The sequence below is a fragment of the Ammospiza caudacuta genome, chromosome Z (assembly GCF_027887145.1).
Source record: "Ammospiza caudacuta isolate bAmmCau1 chromosome Z, bAmmCau1.pri, whole genome shotgun sequence".
NCBI lineage: Eukaryota > Metazoa > Chordata > Aves > Passeriformes > Passerellidae > Ammospiza > Ammospiza caudacuta.
The window spans coordinates 60,592,152-60,618,280 of NC_080632.1; the positions used below are offsets into that span (position 1 = coordinate 60,592,152).

The 26,129-nt window shown below is 34.0% G+C and overlaps 1 protein-coding gene across 1 annotated transcript in view; it reads left to right on the forward strand.

Annotated features, from left to right (window-relative positions):
- Window positions 1–26,129, forward strand: part of ADGRV1 (adhesion G protein-coupled receptor V1) — a 260,139-nt gene that overhangs the window by 44,059 nt on the left and 189,951 nt on the right. Inside the window, exons 28-48 of the mRNA XM_058824411.1 lie at window positions 293–373; window positions 1,728–1,867; window positions 2,281–2,890; window positions 3,816–4,031; window positions 5,230–5,445; window positions 6,327–6,571; window positions 6,767–6,948; window positions 7,725–8,536; window positions 9,253–9,462; window positions 13,838–13,968; window positions 14,211–14,310; window positions 15,273–15,452; window positions 16,999–17,162; window positions 17,700–17,793; window positions 18,403–18,432; window positions 20,434–20,512; window positions 21,101–21,239; window positions 21,776–21,917; window positions 22,346–22,608; window positions 24,060–24,235; window positions 25,718–25,842. Coding sequence (XP_058680394.1) covers window positions 293–373; window positions 1,728–1,867; window positions 2,281–2,890; window positions 3,816–4,031; window positions 5,230–5,445; window positions 6,327–6,571; window positions 6,767–6,948; window positions 7,725–8,536; window positions 9,253–9,462; window positions 13,838–13,968; window positions 14,211–14,310; window positions 15,273–15,452; window positions 16,999–17,162; window positions 17,700–17,793; window positions 18,403–18,432; window positions 20,434–20,512; window positions 21,101–21,239; window positions 21,776–21,917; window positions 22,346–22,608; window positions 24,060–24,235; window positions 25,718–25,842 — 4,335 coding nt within the window. The remainder of the gene's footprint in view (window positions 1–292; window positions 374–1,727; window positions 1,868–2,280; window positions 2,891–3,815; window positions 4,032–5,229; window positions 5,446–6,326; window positions 6,572–6,766; window positions 6,949–7,724; window positions 8,537–9,252; window positions 9,463–13,837; window positions 13,969–14,210; window positions 14,311–15,272; window positions 15,453–16,998; window positions 17,163–17,699; window positions 17,794–18,402; window positions 18,433–20,433; window positions 20,513–21,100; window positions 21,240–21,775; window positions 21,918–22,345; window positions 22,609–24,059; window positions 24,236–25,717; window positions 25,843–26,129) is intronic.

The following is a 26,129-nucleotide window of genomic DNA, read 5'->3' on the forward strand; positions in this document are numbered from 1 at the left end:
CATTAGGATTGAGAAAGAGGGAACACAGAAAGAAAGGTAAAAAAAAAGATAAAGTTACATATGTTTTCCTTCCTTCTGACTTCCTTTTACGATTCCAGTGCAATAAATTAAACAAGAGGTAGCATATTCAATATTTTTTCTGGCTTTTAGGAGAAATTAATTTTGAAAATTGACACTTTCCTAAAATTTCCTGTCTTTTTGTGTTATCCAGAAATGTGTAAATTACTTTCTGCTTTCCCTTTATTTATAAATGTATATATGTGTATATATCTGTATGTCTGTCATCTTAAAGTTGCTGAGCTCTTTAGAAATGATGGAAGTGGTAGTGGTGATGGAAACATGGATTTCTTCTTTTCAACTGTCCCTCAACATGGTAAGCTTTTTTGATTAATCCTGTATTTTATTTATAAGTGTAATAGATATCATAAATTATTATGCTTGAGGCAACTTCCTTTACATGCAGTTAGAGATTATTAATTTAGATTTAACTTAAAGTTTTGCCAAAAAAAATTCTTTTCCATTTTAACTTAGGTGTAATTTCATTAGCAGTCAGTGTTTAATGTAAAGCAGAGTACAACAGGCTCATATATAATCAAAACTATATTGTTGTAAAACACAATATAGGAATTCAGAATTAAAGCTTATAAAATTATCTTTGTCTGAGCATTGTCAAATTTTCCTGGGAGGAAAAAGCAAAGGTACTTTTAAAATTGAAGGCAATTTTAGAACTACGTTTAATAATATATGATATAATTTACCCTTCATGGCAAAAATACTCTTAAAGAAAAGTAAGTTGTGTTAGATTTTTTCATTAAATAATTTAATCTTTTTCATTTTTCCTCTTTCCTTTCTTCATGTTTCTATTTATGTCATGATATGGAGAAAACAATGTTAATTAATATTGATAAAAAAATACTAAATGAAGAAATAACATAGAATATATGGGAAAACCCTATGCATATAGGACTTCAAATGAAAACCTGAAAAATGTAAAAATGTTATATGAGCACCCAAATGCCAGTAGAGTAATATTTTTTCTTTTATTATTTTATTCTTTTTTCTTTCCTCTTTCTTTTTTTTCTTTTTTTTTTTTTTTTTTTTTTTTTTTTGTGTTTTGTTTTGTTTTTTGTTTTTGTTTTTTTGTTTCCTTTTTTTGTTTTTTCTTTTTTCTTTTTCTTTTTTTTGGACATTGTGTTTCCATTTTACTTGTTTCCAGGAATAGTTTCCTTTAGTGCCAGACTCTTTTTTTCTCTCTGAGCAGTAAGTTACGTCACCCAATACAATATCTTCAGAAGTAGGATTTACTTGACTTGGTGGGGTTTTTTTTGGTCATTTTTTTTCATTTCAGTTTATGTCAGGATGAGATCTGCATTCATCTTGTCTTTCCTCTTATACTGTGGTTTATAGTAGAACTCCTCACTGTCCTAAATACTGCTCCATTTTCATTCATTAAACCTGTAATTTTATTTTCGTCCCCCCCCTTAAAATAATACTTTTTTAAATTGCATAGTTCCATAGAAGAACTGAGGGGGCTGCCTTACTGAAGTTCAGCTCCTTTTAGGTACAGGGGATTATCATGTATTTTAAAAAGGAAAAAACAAACATAAACAGCACAAATATTTCATACTCTCTTTTGTATCTTTGTAGCTTATTTCTTCAGCTGCTTTCTTTCATGTAAGAAAATATGAGAGATAAAAATAACCCTTTTTGGAACTCTCATTTAACAGCTAGCTTGGGAATTGCATCCCATATCCTCGTGACTATTGAGGCTTCTGATGATGCTCATGGTGTGTTTGAGTTCAGTGCTGAGTCCCTTTCAGTGAATGGAACTGAGCCTGAAGATGAAGATAGCAATGTTGTGCTGCAGGTTTGAAAGCTTTGAGTCTCATATTGCTGCATTGTACTCTTCTGTCTGTTTTTACTGGTGTTCTATGATGTTTTTGTCATTGGACTATGGGGTTTAGAACAACTTTGTCGTGAATATTTCTTTTTCCAGTCATGCAGTGTTTGCTAATGTACATTATTCAGCTCGAAACTAAAATTATAATAATATCCAAAAACTTAAAATCTTCTACTTACTTAGAATCAAGGGACTACTGTCTTAAAATAAGTATTGATAATACAAGTTCTCCAGAGGTGACATAATAAAAATGACATGCTTTTAAAACACAGACGTATCTTTAATTCATCAAGCTATTGTGTTTGCTTAATTACATTTCACACTTCTATGTTTCTTTCTCATAGAACAAAAATATGCGCATCTTTATATGTTTTTCTTAGGTTGTGAGAAGTCATGGGGCCTTATCTCAGGTGACATTGCATTGGATCATAATCTGCGATCTCAGCAATGACCTGGTCTCTACAGATGGCAATGTAACATTTGATGTTGGCCAAGTGAGAGCAAATATTACATTACAGATTTCTCCTGATGATGTTCCTGAATTGGATGAGATGTTTTCAGTCTTGATCATCAATGTCTCCCTTGGTCGTCTTGGAAATCATACTAATGCGACATTGACTATTTTAGCAAATGATGATCCATATGGAGTCTTCATCTTTTCTGAGCAAAACAGACCAATAAAAATTGAGGAAGAAACAAAAAATGTCTCTCTGACAGTTGTAAGATGCGGTGGTCTGCTTGGTACAGTAATGGTGAAATACAGAACTATTGGTGATGAAGAAAAGTTGCCCTTTCTTCCACCTGATGTTGTCAGAGCAACAGAGGGAAAAGACTATATACCCATTACAGGTTATGTGATCTTTGGAACCAATGAAAGTGAGGCCACAATATCCTTGCCTATTTTGGATGATGATGATCCTGAGAGGTCAGAATCTGTTTTTGTGGAGCTAAGCAGTGTTGTTTTGATCAAGAAAGTTCAGGATCGGCCAAGTAAGTGTCTTACATAAAACCTACAATTTAACTATGAAGGTTAGTATTTACATAAAACAGGAGAAACTGCAGCAAGACAAATGAACTCCAATGAACTCCAATGAATGTCTGCCAAACTCTATATACTTAAGATATCTCTTAGTTACCTGACTTGTGCCTGTTGACTTTTATTTCCTTTGGCACACTATTTTATTGAAAAAGCATGAGTATTTATTTTTCTTTTTTTTGCATTTCTTATGGAAAGTGTTTCAGGCCAAATACATTACGATATTTGTTTGTGCACTAATACATGCTTATTTAGCTTTGTTTTAGGAAGTTCAGTAGTAGAAAATAGCTAAGCTAGTTTTTTAAATTAAACTACAAAAAAGTCTTATTAAAAAAAAGTGTCGTGCTGCTTTCTTAGTGTTGACAATGTTTACTTAATTTCTCATTCATATAAATTTGGATCGTTACAGCCTGAGTGTGCTTACAGCCATTTGTGCTTCAGAACTTCTTAGCATGTCTAATTGCTGCCCTTGCTCACAGATTAAGGGGTACCTTCAAATATAATTCCACTTGGAGTAGAAATCTTACTTATATTTCATCATATCAAAAGTAAAACTGAAATTATTGTTCTTGATCTAATGTATTGATCTTATTATTAGTCTTATGGTTAAATAAATAAATAAATTCACAGTACTTCATCTTTTCAAAAATTATGGCTTGTATGCTCCAAAGCATAGTAGAATAATGTTCAGATTTTCTGCCAGAACATAATTTAGACAGATGTATTTTGATGTGGCTTGTAGTTACGCTTTGTCCAATTCCAAAAGAGATAATTTTCTTGAAAACTAGAGACAGCTAAATTTACATGTGTGCCTATGAACTCTGTAGCCATAGTAATCATTTCAGGTATCACTCACTAAGTTTTTTCTTTATATTTCAGTTATAAATTCTCCTCGACTTGGTTTAGCGGGTGAGACAATAGCTCATGTGATTATCGATGCCAATGATGATGCTTTTGGAACACTTCAGCTTTCAGCTTCAGCTGTGCGAGTTGCTGAAAACTATGTTGGACCAATCATTAATGTGACCAGAACTGGGGGAATATTTTCAGATGTTTCTGTGAAATTTAAAGCTATGCCAATAACTGCAACAGCTGGTAAGAAAGCAGAAGAGCAGAACTATGCAGCCTTTGTTAAAGTTGAAACAAGCAAATGTGTAATGAATGATGTGTTGTATAACAAGAATGAAATATAAGGCATTGATTGTGCTTAGCAAATATGCATCTAAGACCTAGGGGAAAGTTTATGCATTATCGCTGGAGAACTTAAAAGTCAAATGAGGGAAGGAATTGGGGTGTTTGTTTACTTTGTTTGTTTATTTAGCAGACCACCACTTAAACACCCCCTTTCCCCCCACCTCCCAAAATGCTATAGTAGTATATGTAAAAACAATTTAGTCCCATGTATATATTTAAACATGTGTATATTTAGTAAGCTTAGTGAAGCTTATTGGAGAAGTGAGAGCTGGGGACTTAGCTGTATAACGAATATGGAAAAATCTATCAAAACCCAAGGAGACTTGTACTTCTGAAAATGGAACATCCAGTATAGCAGGGACCAACATCCAGTTGGTCCCTGCTATAGAGAAGGTACATAAAGAAAGGAGAAAAATTATGAAGTCTCTAGGACTACTTAGACAGTTATAAATTGTGTGCACTATATTTCAGCTAGGTCCAAACTGATTAGGTAAATGATACATGCACTGAGAATTTTTAGTTTCATTTTTATGTAACAGTGTTACAAATGTGTAGCTAGATTTATATCAGAGTAAGCTTTCAATTAGTTTCTGAAGCAGAGCTGTGATCTAGTGTATCACAGATGTTCCTCTAGACACTTGAGACAAGTTTGTCTAAAATTAAGTCAACACATAAAAGGTGTGCTTTACTGAAGTCTGCTTTGACAAGGTGCTTCTGTTTCACTTCTATCTCTTGGAAAGCGGGACAGGAATTATAAATCAGATAGTAACATCTTGGTAGTGTGACCTTGTAAACAACAGACAATAATGGACCTTTTCTAACTACCTCTTAGTCTAACAGTTCAGAATCTCTCTCTCTTTTGGTCAGCCAAGTTTTATTTTGATCCAACCACACATCTAAAAGGCAACAGGACATAAATAAATAAATAAACAATTGTTTTGGGTCTAAAGATAAAGGAAAAGACATCATAAAACACAGAGAAATGCATGTGTAAGCAAAGAGAAAATGTGTATTTATGATAATGTTCACCACACTGAACCATAAAGCATTGATATTATCTGTGTTTTATTATTTTGGATTTTTTCATCTACAAATCTAGGTGAGGACTACAGTGTAGCTTCATCAGATGTTGTCTTACTAGAAGGGGAAACAAGTAAAGCTGTGCCAATTTATATAATTAATGATATCAATCCTGAGCTTGAGGAGTCATTTTATGTTCAGCTGCTGAACCAAACAACAGGAGGAGCCTTGCTTGGATCTTTGACGAGGGCCATCATAACTATTGAGGCTTCTGATGACCCATTTGGATCCTTTGGTAAAGGAGTACATATTTTCTTTCTTCCATTAACATTTTTTTTTCTGGGCATTTGTGGAGGAGCTGCAACTTGGCAGCTGAATAAAAACATTCAGAAGTTGAAACGTCGGTATAGAGAGTAAAGGAAAAGATAAGATGAACTGAATTACAACATGTAATAAAAGGAGTAATGGGGCTTTATTATAACAGAAGCATTGAGCCTCTTGGAGGCTCTGATTGTTGGCACCAAGCAGTAAAACAAGAGGCAATAGCAGAAACTGATGTCCAGGAAGTTCACCTGAACATGAGGCAGACCTTCTTTACTGCAAAGATAGTGGTGCACTAGAATAGGTTGCCCAGAGAGGTTGTGGAATCTCCTTTAGTGGAAACATCTAAGAAATGTCTGGGCACATTCCTGTGCCGTGTGCTCTGGGATGACCCTACTTGAGCAGGGAGCTTGAATTGGATGATCTACAGTGGTCCCTTCCACCATGACCCATTCTGCAATTCTAAAAAACAGAAATTTCTACTTAACGTATTCCATGTTAAATAGTTATAGTTTATTTCTTTAATAAGTGACATGGAATCTGGTAAAGAGTTTCTTTGCTGGGAATAATTATGAAGTTATATTCTAAGACCTTAGAAATAGTTCATGTTTAGCCTCAAACTATAGGTGTGTTGGAATAGACTTTTTGGATGAGGGCTTAATTTTTATGCTAATTTACTGTGCAGATGAAAACATAAGTATTGAAAGTCTGCTTTTAGGTTTAAACATGATTAAGGGGGGTTTACATGTGCAAATAAATGCAAGCAAGTAAAATAAAACTCTGTACTTCAGAAACGGATATATTTACATTCAATTTTATTGTTAATGCACTACATCTCCCTATGGTGTATGTCAGTTTTTCAGAATACCCAATTCACTGTGGAGGAGCCTGAATTTGGATCAGTAAGCATAAATCTGCCAATAATCCGCAATGCTGGGACACTGGGTAACGTTACTGTTCAGTGGGCTGCTACCATTAATGGGCATCCTGCTGATGATGACTTGCGAGTTGCCATGGGTAATATTACTTTTGCCCCTGGGGAAGCCATTCAGATGTTGCTGTTGGAAATCCTGGCTGATGATGTTCCAGAAGTAGAAGAAGTAAGTAGAGCAGTTATGTCTCTCTTGAACAGTATTAGAGTTTTAACTTGTGTAAGAAAAGTGTGCAGATCAAAGCAGGAAATGTTATGTCAGAAAACTGCAACAAGTTCAGATTTTATTTTGCTTGTGATTATTTTTAGAAATGGCAAAAATTATCTAGCTGCATTATTTTTTCTTCTTCTTTTTCTTTTTGAGATCATCCATATTGAATTAATTCAGGCCTCCAATGGTGGTGCTATCGGATTAGATGCTGTGGCAAATATTCTTATACCTGCCAATGATAATCCTTATGGCACAGTTTTCTTTCATCAATCCTCATATCAAATTCAGGAGCCACTAGAAAGAAATTTACTTGCTAATATATCAGTCAGGAGAAGGTCTGTATAATATTGGCTGATTTTGAATCTCTTTTTTTTGTTGTTGTTGTTTTGGTTTGGTTTGTTTTTTGTTGAGTATTTTTCTGCAATAATTTTAAATGTCACACCCTTTTATAGGTATTTGCATCAATTTCTTGTTCTGCCAGTTTTTATTTCAGATACATTGATTTTGAACTAGATGTCTGCTTGTTAGAAATGTATATAAAGTACAAATGTAATAAATGTGTAGTGTAAACCCAGTGTACACTATGTACTTGAAGTTTTATTTTGCCTGTTAAATGGACAAACTATTTAAATCTGCAAACCAGCCTGTTCCTGTGGTTTTAACTGGGGGACAAAATGGATCAAATGTTGTGTGATGGAAGACAAAATGAAAAGCAGAACAGGTTTTTCATGTGAACATGGTATCCTGAGGACACTTCAGAGGAATGATAACAATGCTAGACAACAAAGGCTTTTTCTTCCTTGACAGTCCTAGGAAGACTAAGTTAACTCCAGAAACAAATGTTTGCGAACATGCATGCTTAATAGACTGCTACCCAAACTATAAACACTAAAACTTGCTCTCCAAAAAACCCAACTACTCAGTTGGTAGTAGGAAGTCACTGAATTGGTACTGCTAACTTCAAGGGAAGATTTAATTAGCTATTTGTAACTTTTCAGCAATTCAGAAGTCATTAGTTGATTTTGTTAATTTTATTCTTAACCCAGTAACATACAGAATATTAGACATGCTTCACCAGCTAACATAATATTTTTATTTTAATGTCTTTTAGTGGGGGAAGGTTTGGTCAACTGCAAATATTTTACAGCACTTCTGAGACTGACATTGTAGCTCTTGCCATTGAGCAAGGTGAGGATATACTGGCCTATTACAACTCTCCTGTACAAGGAATTCCTGACCAGCCATCCAAGATGAGAGTGAATGTGTCAGCAGCAAGTGACCCACTGTATGCCTGTGCAACTCAGTGCCTAAAAGAACAAGCATGTTCAGCCTTTACATTTTCCAGTGCCTCTGAGATTCCTCTCTGCCTCTGGCTGACAACAGAGATCGAGCCATTAACTAACATGTCAGGATTATGGACCTACAAGAAAAACATCAGCAGTACATCCATTCTGTTTAGCACACAAGCCATTGCTGGTAGTGATTACGAATCTATCACAGGACAGTGGGCCATCATGCAGGAAGGGGAAGAGTTTGCAAATCTCACAGTTACCATATTTCCTGACAACCTGCCAGAACTGGATGAAAAATTCACTGTATGCCTGTTGAAAGTTGAACTAATTAACATCTCAGCCAGCTTAAAAAATCAACCAACTATTGGACAGCCAAATACTTCCACAGTTATTATAATGATGAATGGGGATGCCTTTGGAGTATTTAAGATCTATAGTGTAAGTCCCAATGCAACAGAAAAAGGTCTGTATATTGAAGTAGAAGAAGGTCCTCAGGCCAGCGTGCAGCTTATGATAGACAGGACAGAAGGCAGCCTGGGACAGGTGGCAGTGGAATGGCGTGTTGTTGGTGGAACTGCTACCCCAAACTTGGATTTTGTGGGTGTTGGTGAGATTCTGGTGTTTGCTGAAGGTAAGGCTAGGTTTAGCATTAACTTCTCCTGTCCAAAACTAAAGAAAACACTACACAAACACACAAAGACCACAAAAATGAAAAAAAAAAAAAGGATGAAAAGTATAATATTAAAGTATTTTTTAAAGAAATATTGCAGTGTGTATTATAAAGATAACATTTTTTCTAAATAAATAAGGAATAATGTTGCTGAAATAGGTGTTGTATCAAAAATAATGAAAATGAGAATCAGACCTAAGTGATCTTTTGTTCTTATCTTCTCAATACAATACTATTTTTTAATGATATATCTTTTTAGCTTCTGAGATTGTATTGATTTCGTAACATAACAGTATAGTTAAAAACCTGCAAATAAGAAACGTCTATGTCAGGCATTATTTAAGCACTGTGCAAGAATTATATTCCCCTTTTCTAATTAAAATTTGAAAGCCAGAGAACTTATAAAGCAAATAAGAATTCTAGGCATTCAGAAATTATGCGAAATTGTTAATTTCTACAGAGTATATTTAATTATTTTTAAATTATATTGCCTAGCGTACCATTTCATTAGTAATTGAATAAATTTTCATAACAACATTCACTAACTTCTAGACAGGTAAATAAGTAAAGATTCTTCATGTCTTTTTTTATATTAGTTAAGTATTTACTACTAGAGTAGATGATTACATCTTTTTAAGGTGATTTTCATGTGAACATATATGTTCTTCTATTTTTAGGTGAAACAAAAAAGATGGTCACAGTGACCATTTTAGATGATCCAGAGCCAGAGGACAATGAAAGCATCATAATCAGCCTGGTGCATACTGAAGGAGGGAGTAGGATTCTGCCCAGTTTTGACACTGTCACAGTGGTTATCCTGGCAAGTGACAATGTGGCAGGAATCATTGGCTTCCAGACAGCTGGAAGGTCCATTATTGGTCATGAAGGTGGGTTCTGTGTGTTGACCACAATCATTTTGATTAACATCAGCTTCCATTTCTGTGCTTTCTGTTGATAACCATTATGTGATTGTATCATTGTTCAGAGAATGCCAGCAAACAGAGAATAACCCCATACTCAGCACACAGTTCTTTGCATTTTTAATTCTTGCAAACATAGATAGTACTTAAATGAAGTCTATGGAAAAGATGAATAGACTATTTCCAAACCCATATTTCACCATTTGTTCTTTCCCTTTCTTTCTCTGAAGATTATGCCTTGCTTCTATTGGCATTGCATTTCTAACTCCTTTTAGCATTTCTCATTCATTTATACCATCTTCCAGAACTATATATACACCCCCTTATACAGAACAATTGCTAATCTTAAGCAAATGTTATCTATCACTGACTTAAAATTAGCTTTTAATTATCTAGAAAATATTCCCACAGAAATAAAATAAGAAAAAGTCTTCCATCTTTCTAAAGTTTCTCGTTGTATTTTTTATAGCAGCTCATTTTAGGAGTGCGAAAATCTTGATGTCACCACTCAGTCATGACTTTTGACACTGATAATAGTTGCATGTCTAGTGTCTATCAGTGTTTTAAGAGAACATGTTTCATGTTTTACCTAGAGTTGGTAAAGTTCTGCATAGGACAGTAATAATAATAATGGTGACTGCTCTTGTTATCCCTTGCTGGCATATCAGTGTATTGCAATCTCAAATTTTTATGATGTGTAAACTGATGGATAGAGAAAACTAACAGAAATTTGATGTCCAAGAATGCATGCACTGAATTTTTTGTTGGAAAAAATAGTCTATCTCAAAAGGACATGGTCTGTTTTTTTCCTGTAATGAAAGGACATAAGCTTTTGGGTTTTGCTTAGAGTTTGTGTTAATTCTATTGTGCCCAGTTTCCAACCTTTATTATTCCACATTAGTGGTTCTGATCTGCCTGACAAGCCAGCTGCATTCTCGCAGTCTAAGAACAGCCCAGGGAATTAATTCAAACCATCTCATTCCCCAGGGTTATGAAAATGTTATATACTTTCCACAGGTTAAATAGTTGTCATAGCGTGCTGAAGCTGAACGATTTTATCTGGAGCTGAAATACTCTGCTATGTATAATATGTATATAGTGCTATAACTGATCACAATTCCTTTAGCTTGTGAAAAACAATGCGTTGCAGTGCATTATAGCAAGAAAAAACTGCCAAACTAGTTCATTTTGATTAAAAAAAAACGGAATGAGCTAAGGCCTTCATGTGATTTCAGTGTTTTTACTTCATTTTCATTATCAAGTTTTTTCTTATGAAGACAAACATCAAGCATAAATCAAAATAGTGTTATCTTTTATATTTATTATATTATTGAACAGTTTCTGTTAAGCAACTCAGTCTTTTTTTCAAGCTGTTCGTATTATTTATCCCTGTGGGGAGGAAAGATTTGAAAAACTGAAGATTGGTGAGGAAAGAAAAATAAATTCATTTTAGAATTGTTTTTACTTAAAGACCAACACTAGAGATGGGAGATGTTAGAAAATACTCAGTGTGAGAAAATTCAGGTATTTGTGCTCACTCTGGATTGTTGGCTGTCAACCGAAAAGAAATGGATTTTTCTCACAGGAGATAAAAGAATGTTGTTAAAGTCTTAAAAGCCTTTCCCGTAGACTTGGACCTCCCTGTAAGCAGCAAAGGGAGTTAAGAGGGGTAGTGAACCATGGCCTGGTGAGGGATTTGTGCATTGTCAGGCCTTTTGATGTGTAACACAGTGCTCAGGCCTGGGCACTTTTTGCCCTGCTAATATGGAATAAGTTTAGCAGTGTTGGTGTCTCTGTTTTGAAAGTTACGTAATGGAATAAATCTTTTCTTCGCATTTCAGTGGTAGATCATGGCTGTCTCGGTGTTACCTGCATTTATTCAGTTCACACAATCACCGTATTGAGGGCAGCAGCAGCATTTAAGTACCGGCAGAACAGGCAACAGTTGTATGGCTGTGACTCAATTGGGTGAAAACACACCGCAATAGCTTAAAATAAGGAGCAAGAGGAGAGTTCATTAGGTCCTCTTCTCTTTGATAAAGGCAGAAATCTAAGAAAAAATTTAAAATGGTAAAATATTAAAAAAAAACCAAACCATAAGAAAAAATAGGGAAATTAACCTAATAATACTTTCAATTATGAGAGATCAATTTGTATTTATGTTAGTATTTCTAACTGGATAGGAATAACAAAGATTTTGGTAAAGCTGGCTGAGCTTTACATGAGTCAGTAGCTGAGTACTGGAGAGTCTTTAATTGAGACAAATTGTACTTCAGGTTTCTTCTTGATGCTTGGATTACAGTGTATCAGGGTTCTGTGCCTTGAAGTATTTTACAGTCTTCAGTGAAAACTTGTTGTATTACATAATGTTGCACTGAAATGACCTTTGTATATATCTATGTATACGTATATGTATATGTATATGCATATTTATATGCATATGCATATGTATATGTATATGTATGTTCTGTGATGATACTAAAGTAATTATTTTCTGTCAAATATTTATTTGTATGTAATGAATGTGCAAAATTCTCAAGTAGGATAAACAGATTTCAGAGCAGTGTTAAATGATATGAAAAATTAGCCTCAGGGGAACTGGTAAATTGTCAGTCTGCCCTCAGATATCTGACTGTAGAAGCAGAATTCTTGTGATGTCAATTAATTTTGAATTCCTTTGTTCTCTTAGAACTAGTGTTAAACAACTTAAAACAAGGCTTAAATGAAGTTTGAAATAATGAGACTGATAACATACTAATGCTGTATATTGGAAAATTGGTGTATAGAATTTTTATTTTACTTCTTTGCAATTTCATTTTTCAGTTTCTTAAGGTCTTTTGAAGTTTGTTGTTCATATCTATCTCATTCATAGCCAATATATTGGCATCTCTCAAATATTTCCTTACCAAACAGTGAACATGTCCAGAAAGTGATCAATATTTTTCTGCCTGTTTTAGATATACAATACTATCCTGCAGTATAATAATTTGGTGTTCTTTGAGCTACACGGTCAGTGAGAGTAGCTGTGCTGCTCGATGTATGCCATGGACCGAGAACACAACCTAACACCACATCTTCTCTTTCCCTTTCACAGATGTATCTCAATGATTCTCAATAGGGTAGCTTTTAAGTGTGTACATAACACAAACTAAAAGATGGAATTATTCCTAGTTCTGCAATAGCAAAAAAAATTGGTATCAATTTATACCAATACTAAGAAAACAATTTTCAGTCAATTGAGGATGGACCTAATCTTGCATGATTATTTCCAAGCTCCTCAATACTGCATGTCCTTGAAAACGAATTCCGCACTTATATACTGGCAAACTTCCATTCTGTGAACTGGGAAAATGATGTTGTCATATAGATGCAATGGACTTATGTATTATAAATAAAAGTCTCTCCTGTAATGGAAATATATTGCATAATTTTCATAATGTTACCTGCTGATCAATTTCATATTAATATAATATGTGATTTTGCATGCACATATTTAAAATATTTCATTTTATGCCAAATAGTTATTTTGTATAAATGTGTATAGATGTTTCATACTTTATAATAATATAAATTTTCTTAATTTTTCAAAACGTTTTTAAGAGTTCACTCTTCAAAAGTCAAAAGTGATCATTTGGTTAAATATTATAAATATGTAAAAAATACGATAATTACTTCCTAGAGATACTTTTTTCATTTGCTACTTATTATCTCTGAAATTATAATAAATTATTAACATTTTTTTTAAATTAGCAAACATTTATGTTTTGCTTCTAAATACTGTCCTTTTAAAATTATGAATTGGGTTTTTTTCTGGATGTTTTCTAACGTCCAGAAACTGGTAACATTTGCAAATTCTAACTGACATAAATGGAACTTCCGGGTAACTGCAAGCATTTTTACACATGCATTATTTGAAGTCACAAGACACTGCAGGTATTAGGAACATGTCTATTCCTTGCCACTTAGCTGCTGTAGAAAACTGTGTTAAAGCTTGTGTAGGGTATTTATTCTGTGTATAGTTCACACTCAGATACTGCTCTTCTGTTGTCCATGTTTTGATAGCAGTTATGCATATGTACCAGGTTTCTTTATATTTTGATAGATCTTTCTGAGAATGAACTAAATTCATAAAAACCCATGAGGAAAGAGTTCAGATTTGTGAGGGTTTTGTTTCAATTAAAAAAAAAAAAAAATACATAACTACTGGGAAGCTCACTATTAAAAATATTAAGGTTTTACATAGAAAATACTTTAACTGTGATTAATTTTTTTGTTTTCATTTTAATAGTTGAATTGTAGAAGAAGAAATCCCAAAATATTGCATTTTGTCATTTGTTCCTAGGAGAACAACTGCAATTCCATGTTGTAAGAACTGCCCCAGGACTGGGAAATGTTACTGTTGAGTGGAAGATAGTTGGACATAACATAGAACAAAATTTTGAGTACTATTCTGGAATTCTCTTTTTTCCTGAGGTGAGTCTATAAGAAAATCTAATGGCTACAAGAGAATATTATAATTTGAAGTGAGCTGACAAAACAAATATGCTTTTAAAGCAGTCTTCCTTGTTTTGATATGATTAAACAGCAGGGAATTTATACTTTTCAGTATTCACCTTGGCATTTCTTAAAGGTATTGCTCAAAATACATATGATGGAGTGATATTACTTTTACTCTGTACACTAATGACTAATCAGTTTATCAATAACATTTATAGGGAATATTGAATACAACATTATATGTCCACTTGCTGGATGACCGTATTCCAGAAGAAAAGGAAGAGTACCGGATCATCCTGTACAACATTAAAACAGAAGGTAATGAAGAACTACAGACTGCTATATCTGCTGTATCTAAAAATTGCCATTTAGTAGTGTAATAACTTTGTGTTTATTAAACCATTTTGGAAGTGTAGGACAATGAATATTGAAAATGTTGCAAACTATGCAAAATTTGTTCACGTTTTATTGGAACAGGTTTGATGCTCCTGTGTAATAATGTATACATATGCTAAAGATGTCATAAAATAAATGGATATTTTTAATCTTTTTAAACTATCTTCAAGCTGTCTCTCTGATCTGTCTCTGAATTAGAGGAGGTCAGAATATTTTACTCTTTCATTGAAATTATAATGAGAAAAGAAGCACGAAATCACATCCCTTCTGAAATATCCTTTGTTAAACTGGAATTAGTGTCTAAACACCAAACTAACTTGACATGGGTGGTGTTGGTGATAGGTGCCTTGCTAACTTACCTTAATATTTTGTTTACTCTTGTAGTCCTTCAGTAAAAGTATAAATTCATACAGTTATTCATCATGGCAATACTTATAGTAATTTCTTGATAGAATGATTTAGAAATTGAATATAATTTTAACTTAGTAAATGAATTATGATGGAATTTAGGAATTATAATGAATTCCTAAAGAAACTTTTCTCTTTCCTTTTACAACTACTTTTACAGAAGTAGTTTATTGAAGTCTACTGTTTCTTCAGATTTCTCATTTCTTAATACAGTCTTGAACTCTATACTTTTTATGTATACAATTGTTGTTGTGATTGAATGTTCCTGTGCTTGTTAAAGAATGCAATTACATATAAGAATTAAGAATTCAATTACATTCCACACAATCCGTAAAATTCATTGAGTATATAATGTGTTTGGTTTGATTTCATTTGCAGTGTTACTGACTATCATTTGTACATAAAAATAGCGGTAACGTAAGATAAAACTTGATTTACCTAATGCAATTAACTGTAGTCCATTGATTCTTTTGCAGGTGTTTCTCCTTCTGGTGCTGCTGTTTTAGATAGTCAAGGATATGAAGCTGTTCTGACAGTAGAAGCTAGTGATGAACCACATGGAGTACTAAATTTTGCTTCTCCATCCAGGGTAGTTTTACTTCCAGAGGAAAACAAAACAGTTCAACTTTTTATTAACAGAGAATTTGGATCTCTAGGTTTGTATAACATCTCCAAGAGAAATTATATTTTGTTTTCAAAATCATTAGACAAATGAAAGTCATGACAAAGAGGCTGGAAATTCTGGAAAACCTTGGAAACAACTGTTTTCAGAACTTCTGGGCTCTTTACTGCAGGCTTGAAAACTAAGTTTTAGTTAAAACAGAAGCCATAAACTTTAATTCCACAGCAAGGGAAGCCTGGGAGCTATGGTATAGCTAGCTGGCTGTTAGGGTTGTACTTTTACGTCCAGCAAATCTGTCTTGAATTGTCTTTCCAGAAGAAATAAAAAAAAAAACATGAGAAAATGAGCTTGTATGGAATTATCATTCCCACATATTGCATAATTTTAATAATGTTACCTGCTGATCAATTTCCCCTCTATAGACTTCCAGAATCTGACAGTTTAGGAATATCTCATGGAAAAAGTTGCGCTGATGCCTCTGAATTCAGTTCATGCCTCTCCTAAGAATTCTGTATTTCTTTTTAATTCAATTTTTCCTTTTAAAATCAAATCAAATAGTACTAACTTCAATAATGTAATGTGTGCCTAAATATTTCTTGTGGTTTTTTTTCCTGAATACTTTGACTTCCATTGAGAGATAGCATACATAATAATTTTCTATTCACATTTTTAGGTTATATTTAGACCTTTGTTAAAATCTCTCTTATTTTTGTTTCCTTTGTTTTGAGGTGAAGTGATCAGTTGAAACAAACAATCAAGATCTGGGCACACTACAGATTTGCAGAGGAATTTAAATATAATTTCTTTTTTTCCCATTTTTTTTTTAATGTCAATCAGTATGTAAATTACCTTTCAAATGCTACTTAGGAAAATATTAATAAATTTAAGTTTCCATTGTAAATGTAAAATCTCTCAATTGAACTCCATATTTATTTATTAAAATGAAGGTTCTTTTATATCTTATGTTTTATTTCATACAGACTAACTTTGAATTTCATTTGACATTTTATCTCCAGGATCACTCTCTTTAAATTTGCAACTTGACTTACTGTGGCAGATTTGTGAGATGTGGCTTTGTAATAATAAAAAAAAAAAAAAAAAAAAAAAAAAAAAAGTCTAGCTTTCCCTCTAGTATAATTAATCAAGGTGTCCTGTAATTTTTGTTCTCTATAAATATCTATGTCAGTCTATTTGGGAAGGAAACTAAATTTAGAACTCTCCTCAGAGCCTTTCTTAGACATCAGTTATTCCTGAAACACTCTACTTCCCTTGACACCAAACCTGGTATAAATAATATATTAGATGTCCCAGGTATGTAATGTAATATTTGCAATTCACAGCACCTCAAATAGATGAATGCATTGGGTCCTAATGCTTTCTGAGTCCTGTAATATTGGACAAATTATTAAAGGCTGGACTGAAAGAAATAAGTCCCATTGGTGTTTTAATCCTCTGGTTTGTAGTTAGGCTTTCCATTTCTTCAATGAGCATTTGGTCCATTTTCTTTGTCTATTCTAGTGAACATTTCATAAGAATTGAAAAAAAGTGTTGTTTTTTTTTTTTTGTCACATTTTAAACAGGTGCTATCAATGTTACGTATGCCACAGTTCCAGGATTGGTCTCCTTAAGTAATCAGACAGAGGGGACCTTGGCTGAACCAGGAGCTGATTATGTAGCTGTTTCTGACTCAGTGATTTTGAAAGAAGGAGAAACATCAGCTGCCATAAATGTTACTATTCTAGAGGTAAATTCTATATCATTTCACTCTATACTTATTGGTATGACAATTGAAAAGGAATATTGCGGAACCTGAATCTTTTATGCTGTATTATTTGAAGCTATTGATTTTATGGTATTTTAGAAAGACTGCTTTGTTCTTTAATAATAAAATCACAGAAGGACAGATAATAACAGAAGACTGCTACTTATAGTTAAGTGAAATTTAACTCTCTCATAATGACTTTATTTTCTAATATTCAGATCAGTGTCATTCATTGCTTGCTTCTGGCTCTTATTTTATCAGTAGTTGCCATGTGTGCCTGCAGAATTGAGCAGAAATCTGTTCACATCTAGTTCAGAGTCACTGCAGTATTTTCCATTAAATGTAATGTTTTACTTTATAATTTACATTTTATGTAACAATGTCCAGGAAATTGGAAACATAAATTAATTCTAATGTTGCTATAAGGTTAGAGACTTGTAGTGTGGTTTTTTTTGACAAATTCTGTGATTGTTTCTTAAAGAAAATGAAAAGAGAATATACTGGATTTGTGTTTTATAGGATGATGTACCAGAAGTACAAGAATTCTTCTTGGTTAATTTAACCTCAGTGGAACTTATCATGAACCATTCAACTTCCTCCCCTCCCAGGCTGGGTAAAACAACTTACAAACCATTATGATTATTTTTATTTTTATATCTGTTGAATGCACATTATATTACTCTGGCATATCATTATTCCGCTTGCCACTTCCCAAATAAGCCAAAATGAGACAAGGTATTCTGCAAGAAACATTGTAGAACATCAAGCATAGTCATTATGACACTATTTTTTAAAGCCCTGTAAAAATTATAAGACAATTTTCACAGTGGAGTTATTTAGTAATTACCAGTTGGAGAATACAGTTATCTCAAAAGTTGTGTTGGCAATGTGTTAATGTGATTTTAATTTCTGTAAATGACAGAAACAAATATGTACAAAGAATTCCTTCCAGTTCCTTTGCTCACTCTTTCAAAAGTATCTTTTTATTACTTTTTATCAGATTTGCTTGTAGGAGTCATGATCTACTGTGTTCCTACTCTTCCACAGAACTTCATTTATTGCTTGCTTATTGAGTTCCTCATTCTGCTGCCTAATTCAGTAGCACAGCTGCCATTGGCTTTAAAGACAGTTGGGTTATCCTGTGACACCAGTGATTAATTGTGCTGATTATTTCTTACATCATCTATGACTCTTTTTCCCTTTCTTTGCATGCGTATTGAAGTGACAGAATTAATTCGTTACAGACTGAAAGGTAACTTGCAAGACTGATTGCTGCTGTATAGACTGAGCTCTGATTAGTTGAGTCTCAAATTTAAAACACAGAAAGAGTAACATTAAAGTATGAAGGATTTCCTGATTTATATTGCTCTGAGCGACACATAATCTTACCTTCTGCCGTAAGTGGTTAGCAGTCTGAGTATGACCATTTGACTCTGATGTACTTAGGATGATCAGATAATAGTTTTAATCCATGAGGCAAAATTTTGTCCTCATTATAAAATGTCACAATTAATTTTGTTATCAGACTATTTTCTAATCTTGTTTTTCCTTTTTGTGTATTTTCTTTGTTATGATTGAGAATTCAAATCCTTGTTGATGCAGTGCATTTGTTTAGGATTTAGCAATCCTGTTCTCCATAGAAAACCTTTAATATAATTCTAGGTGTCTAATATCAAAAGTGATGGGTGTCCTGCACATGGTACTGATATGCAGTTAATCGTACCAATCTGGAATATATCATAAATGCTGTCTCTGTCTTAGCAATGTGCATGCAATATGTGCTGTAGGTCTGGGATGTCTGTGACATATAGTTAAACGCATGGAACTTAAGTGACCTTTATTTCTGATCTGAGACTTTCTGGATATGGAGCAGAAGCAGGAAACATAAAGGACAATTCTGTTTTCTTCATGCTGCTCTCACTCCATCCCATCATCTAGAACAGGTGGAAGAAAAGGCCCGACTCTAATACAAAAGTGCAAGGAATTAAGAAAAGGGAAAATGTTCAAAACTTGAAAATGATGAAAGAAAAATGAATACACTTAATGGATAGGAGCAAGAATTAAGATAGGATAAAATGGCAGGAGGTCATCAGGAGAGAGGGGAGATGCCAGATGTGAAATTAGAGGTCCGATATTGAAAGTGAAGTGTTATAGGTCTTGAGTGAGTTGATCAGACTATGACATGATGAGGGAAAACACCAGTTAGGAATCTGAAGGGTCTATATGCACTGTAATCCCTATGGATTTCTAAACCTTTCTGCTGCCTGTATAGAGGTGTTGCAGCTGCTGTTCATATTCGTCATTGTCTCATAGTGTTAGATCTGCATTCAAGCCAGTGATCATTTACTTTTATTAAGTTTTATCTGATTTAATAGAAATCAGATTGATCTAAAAATAGTATATTTACTACAAATTTAGTGGAGTCAATTTGTTTTGTAGAAATTGTCAATCTTAATTTATTTTTAATTTTTATTAAAGTAAATTGAGATATTCATGTGATGCTGTTTAAACAAAATAAGACATTATTTTGTCAGAAGAATCAAGTTCTGACTGTCAAGTTCTGGTCTGTGAAATTAGTGGAAATTGCCGGCATTAATCTATTATTAATATTTTCACAGGGCAATACATGCAATAATCTTGCAAAGTTATTATGGATAAACATGTATTTTTATACAGTAATAGAATCTTAAAATACATAAACTAACTAAAAAGAAAATAGCAATTCTTTTTTTATAGCAAAATCTGTGGTGTGTGCCATTAAGATATATTATCAGGCACTAAAACATTAATATGAGATGATATATTGGATAGTTTATTATTCTTTTTTACTCATTTACCCTCCAATATTCCGAATGGCACTGTCTGCAAAACATTAAATATCATCATAAGAAAAAACCACAATGAATTAAGACTTGATGAAAATCTTGCTGTTGTAATTTTCTACTGTTTCTGTGCCATGAGTTTCCTTCAATTTTTTCTTTTTTTTTTTTTTTTAAATACATCAAATATAGTGGTGGTAATTCAAGGCCCTGTGTTGTAGCTCTAATAATAAGCTACCAAGGACAGATTTTCTTGAAGTCTTTCCAAGTATCTTGTTCACTTCCTTTTCTCCTCTACATTTTTGAAATGGAAAAATTTTTTTTTTCTTCTACAAAATTAGTAAAGATATAAAGAAATGCTTCTGTTATTCTTGACAATAATGAAAATTAACTCTGTAGTTCTTACATACTTGTCTTTCTGTTTTTCCTTTTAGATGTAGAAGGCTTAGCTTCTCAAATTATTATTGATGCTAATGATGGAGTAAGCGGAGTAGTTGAATGGGAAAGTACCAAGTAAGTCTTGTCACCTTGAAGAACTCCCTATGGGAGTTAATGATTAGTGTTGCCCAACTATTTTCATTTTCTGTTAACAGTAAAACTCCTATTGACGTTGGGAACAGATCTTTGAGCTGACTACATATTACTCAGTTCAGTGGAACTGGAAAGATAATGCCCACACAAGAAGCCCAACATTTGCAGTATGTTTACTCAGAAATCTCATGTTACCATGTATTTATTTTCACTATTGTCCTTTGGTATTGTGGACTTCCATCACTCCCTCAAGCCTCCATCCAGTGCCCCAGCCTCTGCATCCATGTAAGCACGCACATTGACATCTCCCAGATCTTTTTCACTGATTTCCAGGAGCTAGGAAAAAGGCGTCCATGCTCATAGACAGGCTTAACCTAGTTCAAGTCCATTTTTATAAGAAAATAAAGGTATAATGGTTGCATTAGACAAGTGGCTTTACTGTAATAGGCACTTTTTCTTAACAGGTAGAGGGGATGATTTTAAGTTAAAATATAAAAATTATCTATCTACCATCTTATTAAAATAACATGCTCAGTGAGCACTGAGAATTTGTCTTGGTTTTTGTTTAAGTTTTGCAGTTAATGAAAGTCATGGGAATCTGACCATAATGGCATACCGAAACAAAGGATCTTATGGAAATGTGTCTGTGTTTTTTTATGCCCAGAATTTGGAGGCACAACTGGGTTTGGATTTTAATGTGGTCTCAAGGGTAAGAAGCAGATTTTAAATCTAGTAGTTTTCGTTTCTTCAACTTCCTAAAAAGAACATAATCTTATTTATTCTGCAGAATGGTCACTAGTACAGCCATATTTCTCAACTTCTTTCAGTTGCTCTGATCATCTGAATAGAGGTAGATTTAGTAATCTTATTTTAGTCTTTCTTTCTTTTTCAGTACTAAAGCATTTTAAAATATAAAACACATTTTGAACTTTGAAACATCTATTTCAAATACAATTTGCTTAGAAAGAGAATATAAGATATTATGTAAGTTTTAATATTTTTGCAAAATAACTTTCAAAGTGAATTGCTCTTGTTTGTCCTCACTCTATGATGTGCTAAACTATTTAATTATTTTCCTTCTTTTTCAGTCAATTTATAAAATTATTATAAAAATTGACATAGAAATTACTCTTCTTGCCTCTTCTTTCTGCCTTATTTAAGGCAATTCTGCTTAACCTTAGTTTAAAATTTCTGTGTGCATTATCAGCTAATGAATATTCAATGCTTTCTGTGTTTCAATGCTAGACTCTTTTTTTTGCTGATGGAGAAAGGAATAAATCTGTTGTTGTTGTGATTTGTGATGATGATATTCCTGAAGGTCCTGAGAAGTTCCAGTTAATTCTAACAAATCCCTCATTTGGCCTGGAATTAGGGGAGAACACAACAGGTAAAACTTAGTTTTGATGTTCTCATTCTTCAGAATTGTATCTCAGTCACTTTAATTTCATTCCTCTGCATAATCATGTTTTAGAAAACACCAGTGTATTCCTATGATAAATTATTAATTTCATTTGGAAATTCTTAAACATCACTGTGAAAAATGTAAAACTAACAAAATAATAAGTAAAATAAGGAATCAGAAAATGCAAAAGCTGGATCTTTCAATAAGAGAGTTTAGATTCTTCCTTTCTAGAAATCTTCCTAGATAGAGCAAAATACTTACATTTTCTGTTAAGTAGTATCAGGGACATAAAAGCAATATAATTATATTAAAGAAAGAGTGTATTTGTGTATATATTTATTTATTTGTATATGTGTACTATTATATTTTAGTATTTTAATTAAAACATATTTCTATTACTTATTTTTCAAAAGCCACAATTACTATATTTGCCAATGATGATGGACACGGAATTTTGTCATTCAATAACAGTGATCACTTCTTCCTAAGAGAGCAAACAGCTCTCCATCTGATGGAAAGTGTTGCAGTATTAAATATTATTAGAGAACCTCCTCAGGGAATATTTGGAACAGTGTCTGTTCAGTATCTTGTAAGTGAAATTAATTCTTCAGAGCCATCAGTGGATCTGGCCCCTTCTCAAGGATACATTGTGCTGGAAGAGGGAGTCAGATTTAAGGTAATATGGTAGTTATAACACAAAAAGTAAAGAAGGCTTTTTTAAAAATTATTTGAAACATTTAAGCAATGTTTGTGGTTTTTCATGTATTATTTTTTTTGTTATGTTTTCCTTAATTCTCAGAATAAACTGAGCTAGTGGGAGTGCAGAAAAATTAAATATGCTTTTCTCTAGATATTTCTCTCTCTGTAATAGTTCAGATAAACTGAAAACAATATAATGGGTATATAGAATGATGTGTGTATAGGACCATTTATTTATGTGTTTAGCATTTAGCTGAAAGATAAACTTTGACATGCAGTCATAATTTTGTACTGTAAATAATTGCGGTGGTATTAAAAATACTATTCCTTTACGTGGCATGAACTGAAGAGAGTATGCTGCAGGAGAGGCAAAAGATGAACAACTTTCAGAGTTTTAGAAATTTAAAATTAGTTATTTTTCTGGCAGTATTAATCCCACTTCTTCTGAACTGTCCCCACAAGAATTTCAGCTAGAAAATGAGCTATCTTAAGTGTGTCAATAACAGGTTAGTATATTATGGTTAGGGGAGTAGGATCTGAAACAAACCTTTCTGGAAACACTGGTTTTCAGTTTCTGAACCTAAAATGCATTTGACACCTCAGTGATGGCCAGTTTAGCAGATCTCTGAGAAGTAGGGAGCAAAAGATTTCTTAATAGTGTCTTTATGGTTTATTGAAGAAGTAAATAGAGATCTAAAATGTTGTGAGCTCTATTTTAATTCCAGACCTGTTATTACTAAATAATTTTTTTAAGGCAAAGCTATATGTACTACTGTAACTTTCACCTCTTTGGGTATTTGGGAGGATGACAGTGAAATCATCTATTTCTTTATAGAGAGTTCTCTGCTTATTTGAGACCACCTTGAGACAATCCTATTCTTATCCACCATGGTGCAGTAGAGGGAACAAAACACCAAGAAGAGAGTATTTCAAATATTTCTCTGTTCCCTTTTTTTCCTTCTTTATCCCCAGATAGTTACCAGAAATGTAACTACCCTGTTGCCCATGAGATAGTTCAGTTGACAGCTAAAGTAAAGTAAACCTGCCTTGACTGAGCTGTGATCAGGTAGCTGTCTCAAGGAATGTGTAGAATAAGTACAAAACAAAAGTAAGAAAAAAGGATCAAAACCTGTTACACTTCAGAGTATCTTACTATAAGAGTAAAGAGGAGAAGGGGAAAAATAAAAAGAACGTGGATATGCTTGTGCTAGTGCTGCACTAATGGAGGTCAGCAGAGGGATTACTTTTGAACCCCAGCCTGAACTATCCAGGCCTTATTCCTGCCTTCTCCAGTTCATGAGCTGCTGTTGTACTGCCCTGCTGTCCAGAGCTGTACAGAGAAAGAATAAAAACAGCAGCATGGCTTGAATAACATTGTCATTATTAGCTGTCAAGTCTCAGCAGCTTTCTATGCTTGTTTCTTGTCAGACACTGCATATTTCTGCAATCCTGGACGAAGAACCAGAATTGGATGAGCACTTTATTGTCACCTTGTTCAATCCAACTGGAGGAGCCAGACTAGGCACCAGAGTGCAAACTATGATTACAATATTACAGAACCAGGCTCCACTGGGGCTTTTCAGCATCTACCCAGTTACAAATAGGTACTGAACCCTGATTCAATTAAAAGGAAGGTTTTTTTAATATTCATAGAGATAGTTTCCCTTTAATTAAAAAATTAGGAATCCAGTTTTAAACTTTATGATTTTAAAAATGACACTATTTGTCAAATATCATTACTGCTGTATAGCAGAGCAGAAAAGCACTTAAAATGGACTGTTCACCATTAAAAATGTTGATTTCTCTGTGCATTTTTTGCTTGAAACAGTACTTCATTATTCCCGAAATATTTCACTAAACAGTAATCAATATTACAAATTCCAAACCATAAACCAGTGTCCCAGGAATCAGAAATTTTCTAATTTACCTATTTATTTAAGCCTGTGTAAGATACACTCTCACTCAGGGCTGCTTTTTCAGAACAAAATGAGCCAATCTTACTTGGACAGGCTCAGGAAGTGGCCTTAGGAAATCTCATGAGGTTTAACAAGACCAAGTGCAAAGTGCTGCGCCTGGGTCAGAGCAGCCCCCAGTACGGGCTGGGGGTGAACAGATGGAGAGCTGCCCTGCCCCGAAGGACATGGGGTGCTGGTGAGGGGCTGGACATGAGCCAGCCATGGGCACTTGCAGCCCAGAAAGCCAAATGTGTCCTGGGCTGCATGCAAAGCCCTGTGGGCAGCTTTGGAGGGAGGAGATTCTGCCCCTCTGCCCCACTCTGGTGAGACCCCACCTGCAGAGCTGCCTCCAGCTCTGGGCTCCTCAGCACAGGAAGGACATGGAGCTGTTGGAGCAAGACAGGAGGAGGCCACTCAGTTCATCAGAGGGATGGAGCACCTCTGCCGTGAGGAATGCTGAAAGAATTGGGATTGATCAGCCAGGAGAAGAGGCAGCTTTGTGCTGACCCAATTGCTGCCTTCTAGTGCCTAAAGGAAGCCTATCTGAAAGTTGGAGAGGGACTTTTGGCAAGGGCACGTAGTGACAAGAGGGAATGGCTTAAAATTGAGAGACAGTAGGTTTAGATTAAATATCAGGAAGCAATTCTTTACTGTGAGGGTGGTGAGGCACTGGCAAGAGAAGCTGTGGACGCCACATCCCTGTCGGTGTTCAAGGTCAGGTTCAATGGAGCTCTGAGCAATCTAGTGGAAGATGTGGTCTAGTGGAAGATGTCCCTGCTTATGGCAGGAGGGCCACAGGATGGTCTTTAAGGTTCTTTTCGACCCAAACCATTCTGTGATTATATTAGTCTATGATACGGAATGATGTTTTCAGAAATCATTCAGCTTCACCCATACAGTTGTGTGTTAGATTTCAGGCTGGTTTAAGATTTTTTTGAATTTCCTATTATTTTATCAAAGTCTTGTGTGAAGAAACATTGGGCAACCTTAATTAGTATTAGTCCACCACAGAGCAAACCCAGTATTTTCTTTTTATTGCATATTCTCTGCTGAAAACATACAGTAAGAATCCTATTTTTATATTATAAAAATAATGCATCTTAAAATTTATTTCACAATTCTCAAATTTAGGACAAGTGTCTTCACAGTTGAAGAAGCGAACACTACGGTTTATTTGAAAGTTTCACGGAGTAATGGGCTCAACGTATCTGTGAGTGTTGAGTGGGAGACATTGTCGGATACTGCATTTGGCATCAGTACGTTCACTTTATCCAGAGCATTTGTTGCTGTTTTCAGAGTGAAGATAGCTACAGAGTAACAAAACATACAGGAGATATAACTTTGGAATTAAAATTTACTTACAATATTGCTATGATATCAAAATTCATTAGATAAAAGATCTTGGCTACTTAAGAGTCAGTTTGTCATCAGCCCTTGCTTCCATAGTTTCAACAATCTGTGTTGCTCTTCCTGTTGGTTATATATTTTCACAAGATCTTTGATTTATACATATGTTCTTTACTACTTGCAATTCGGGATTTTT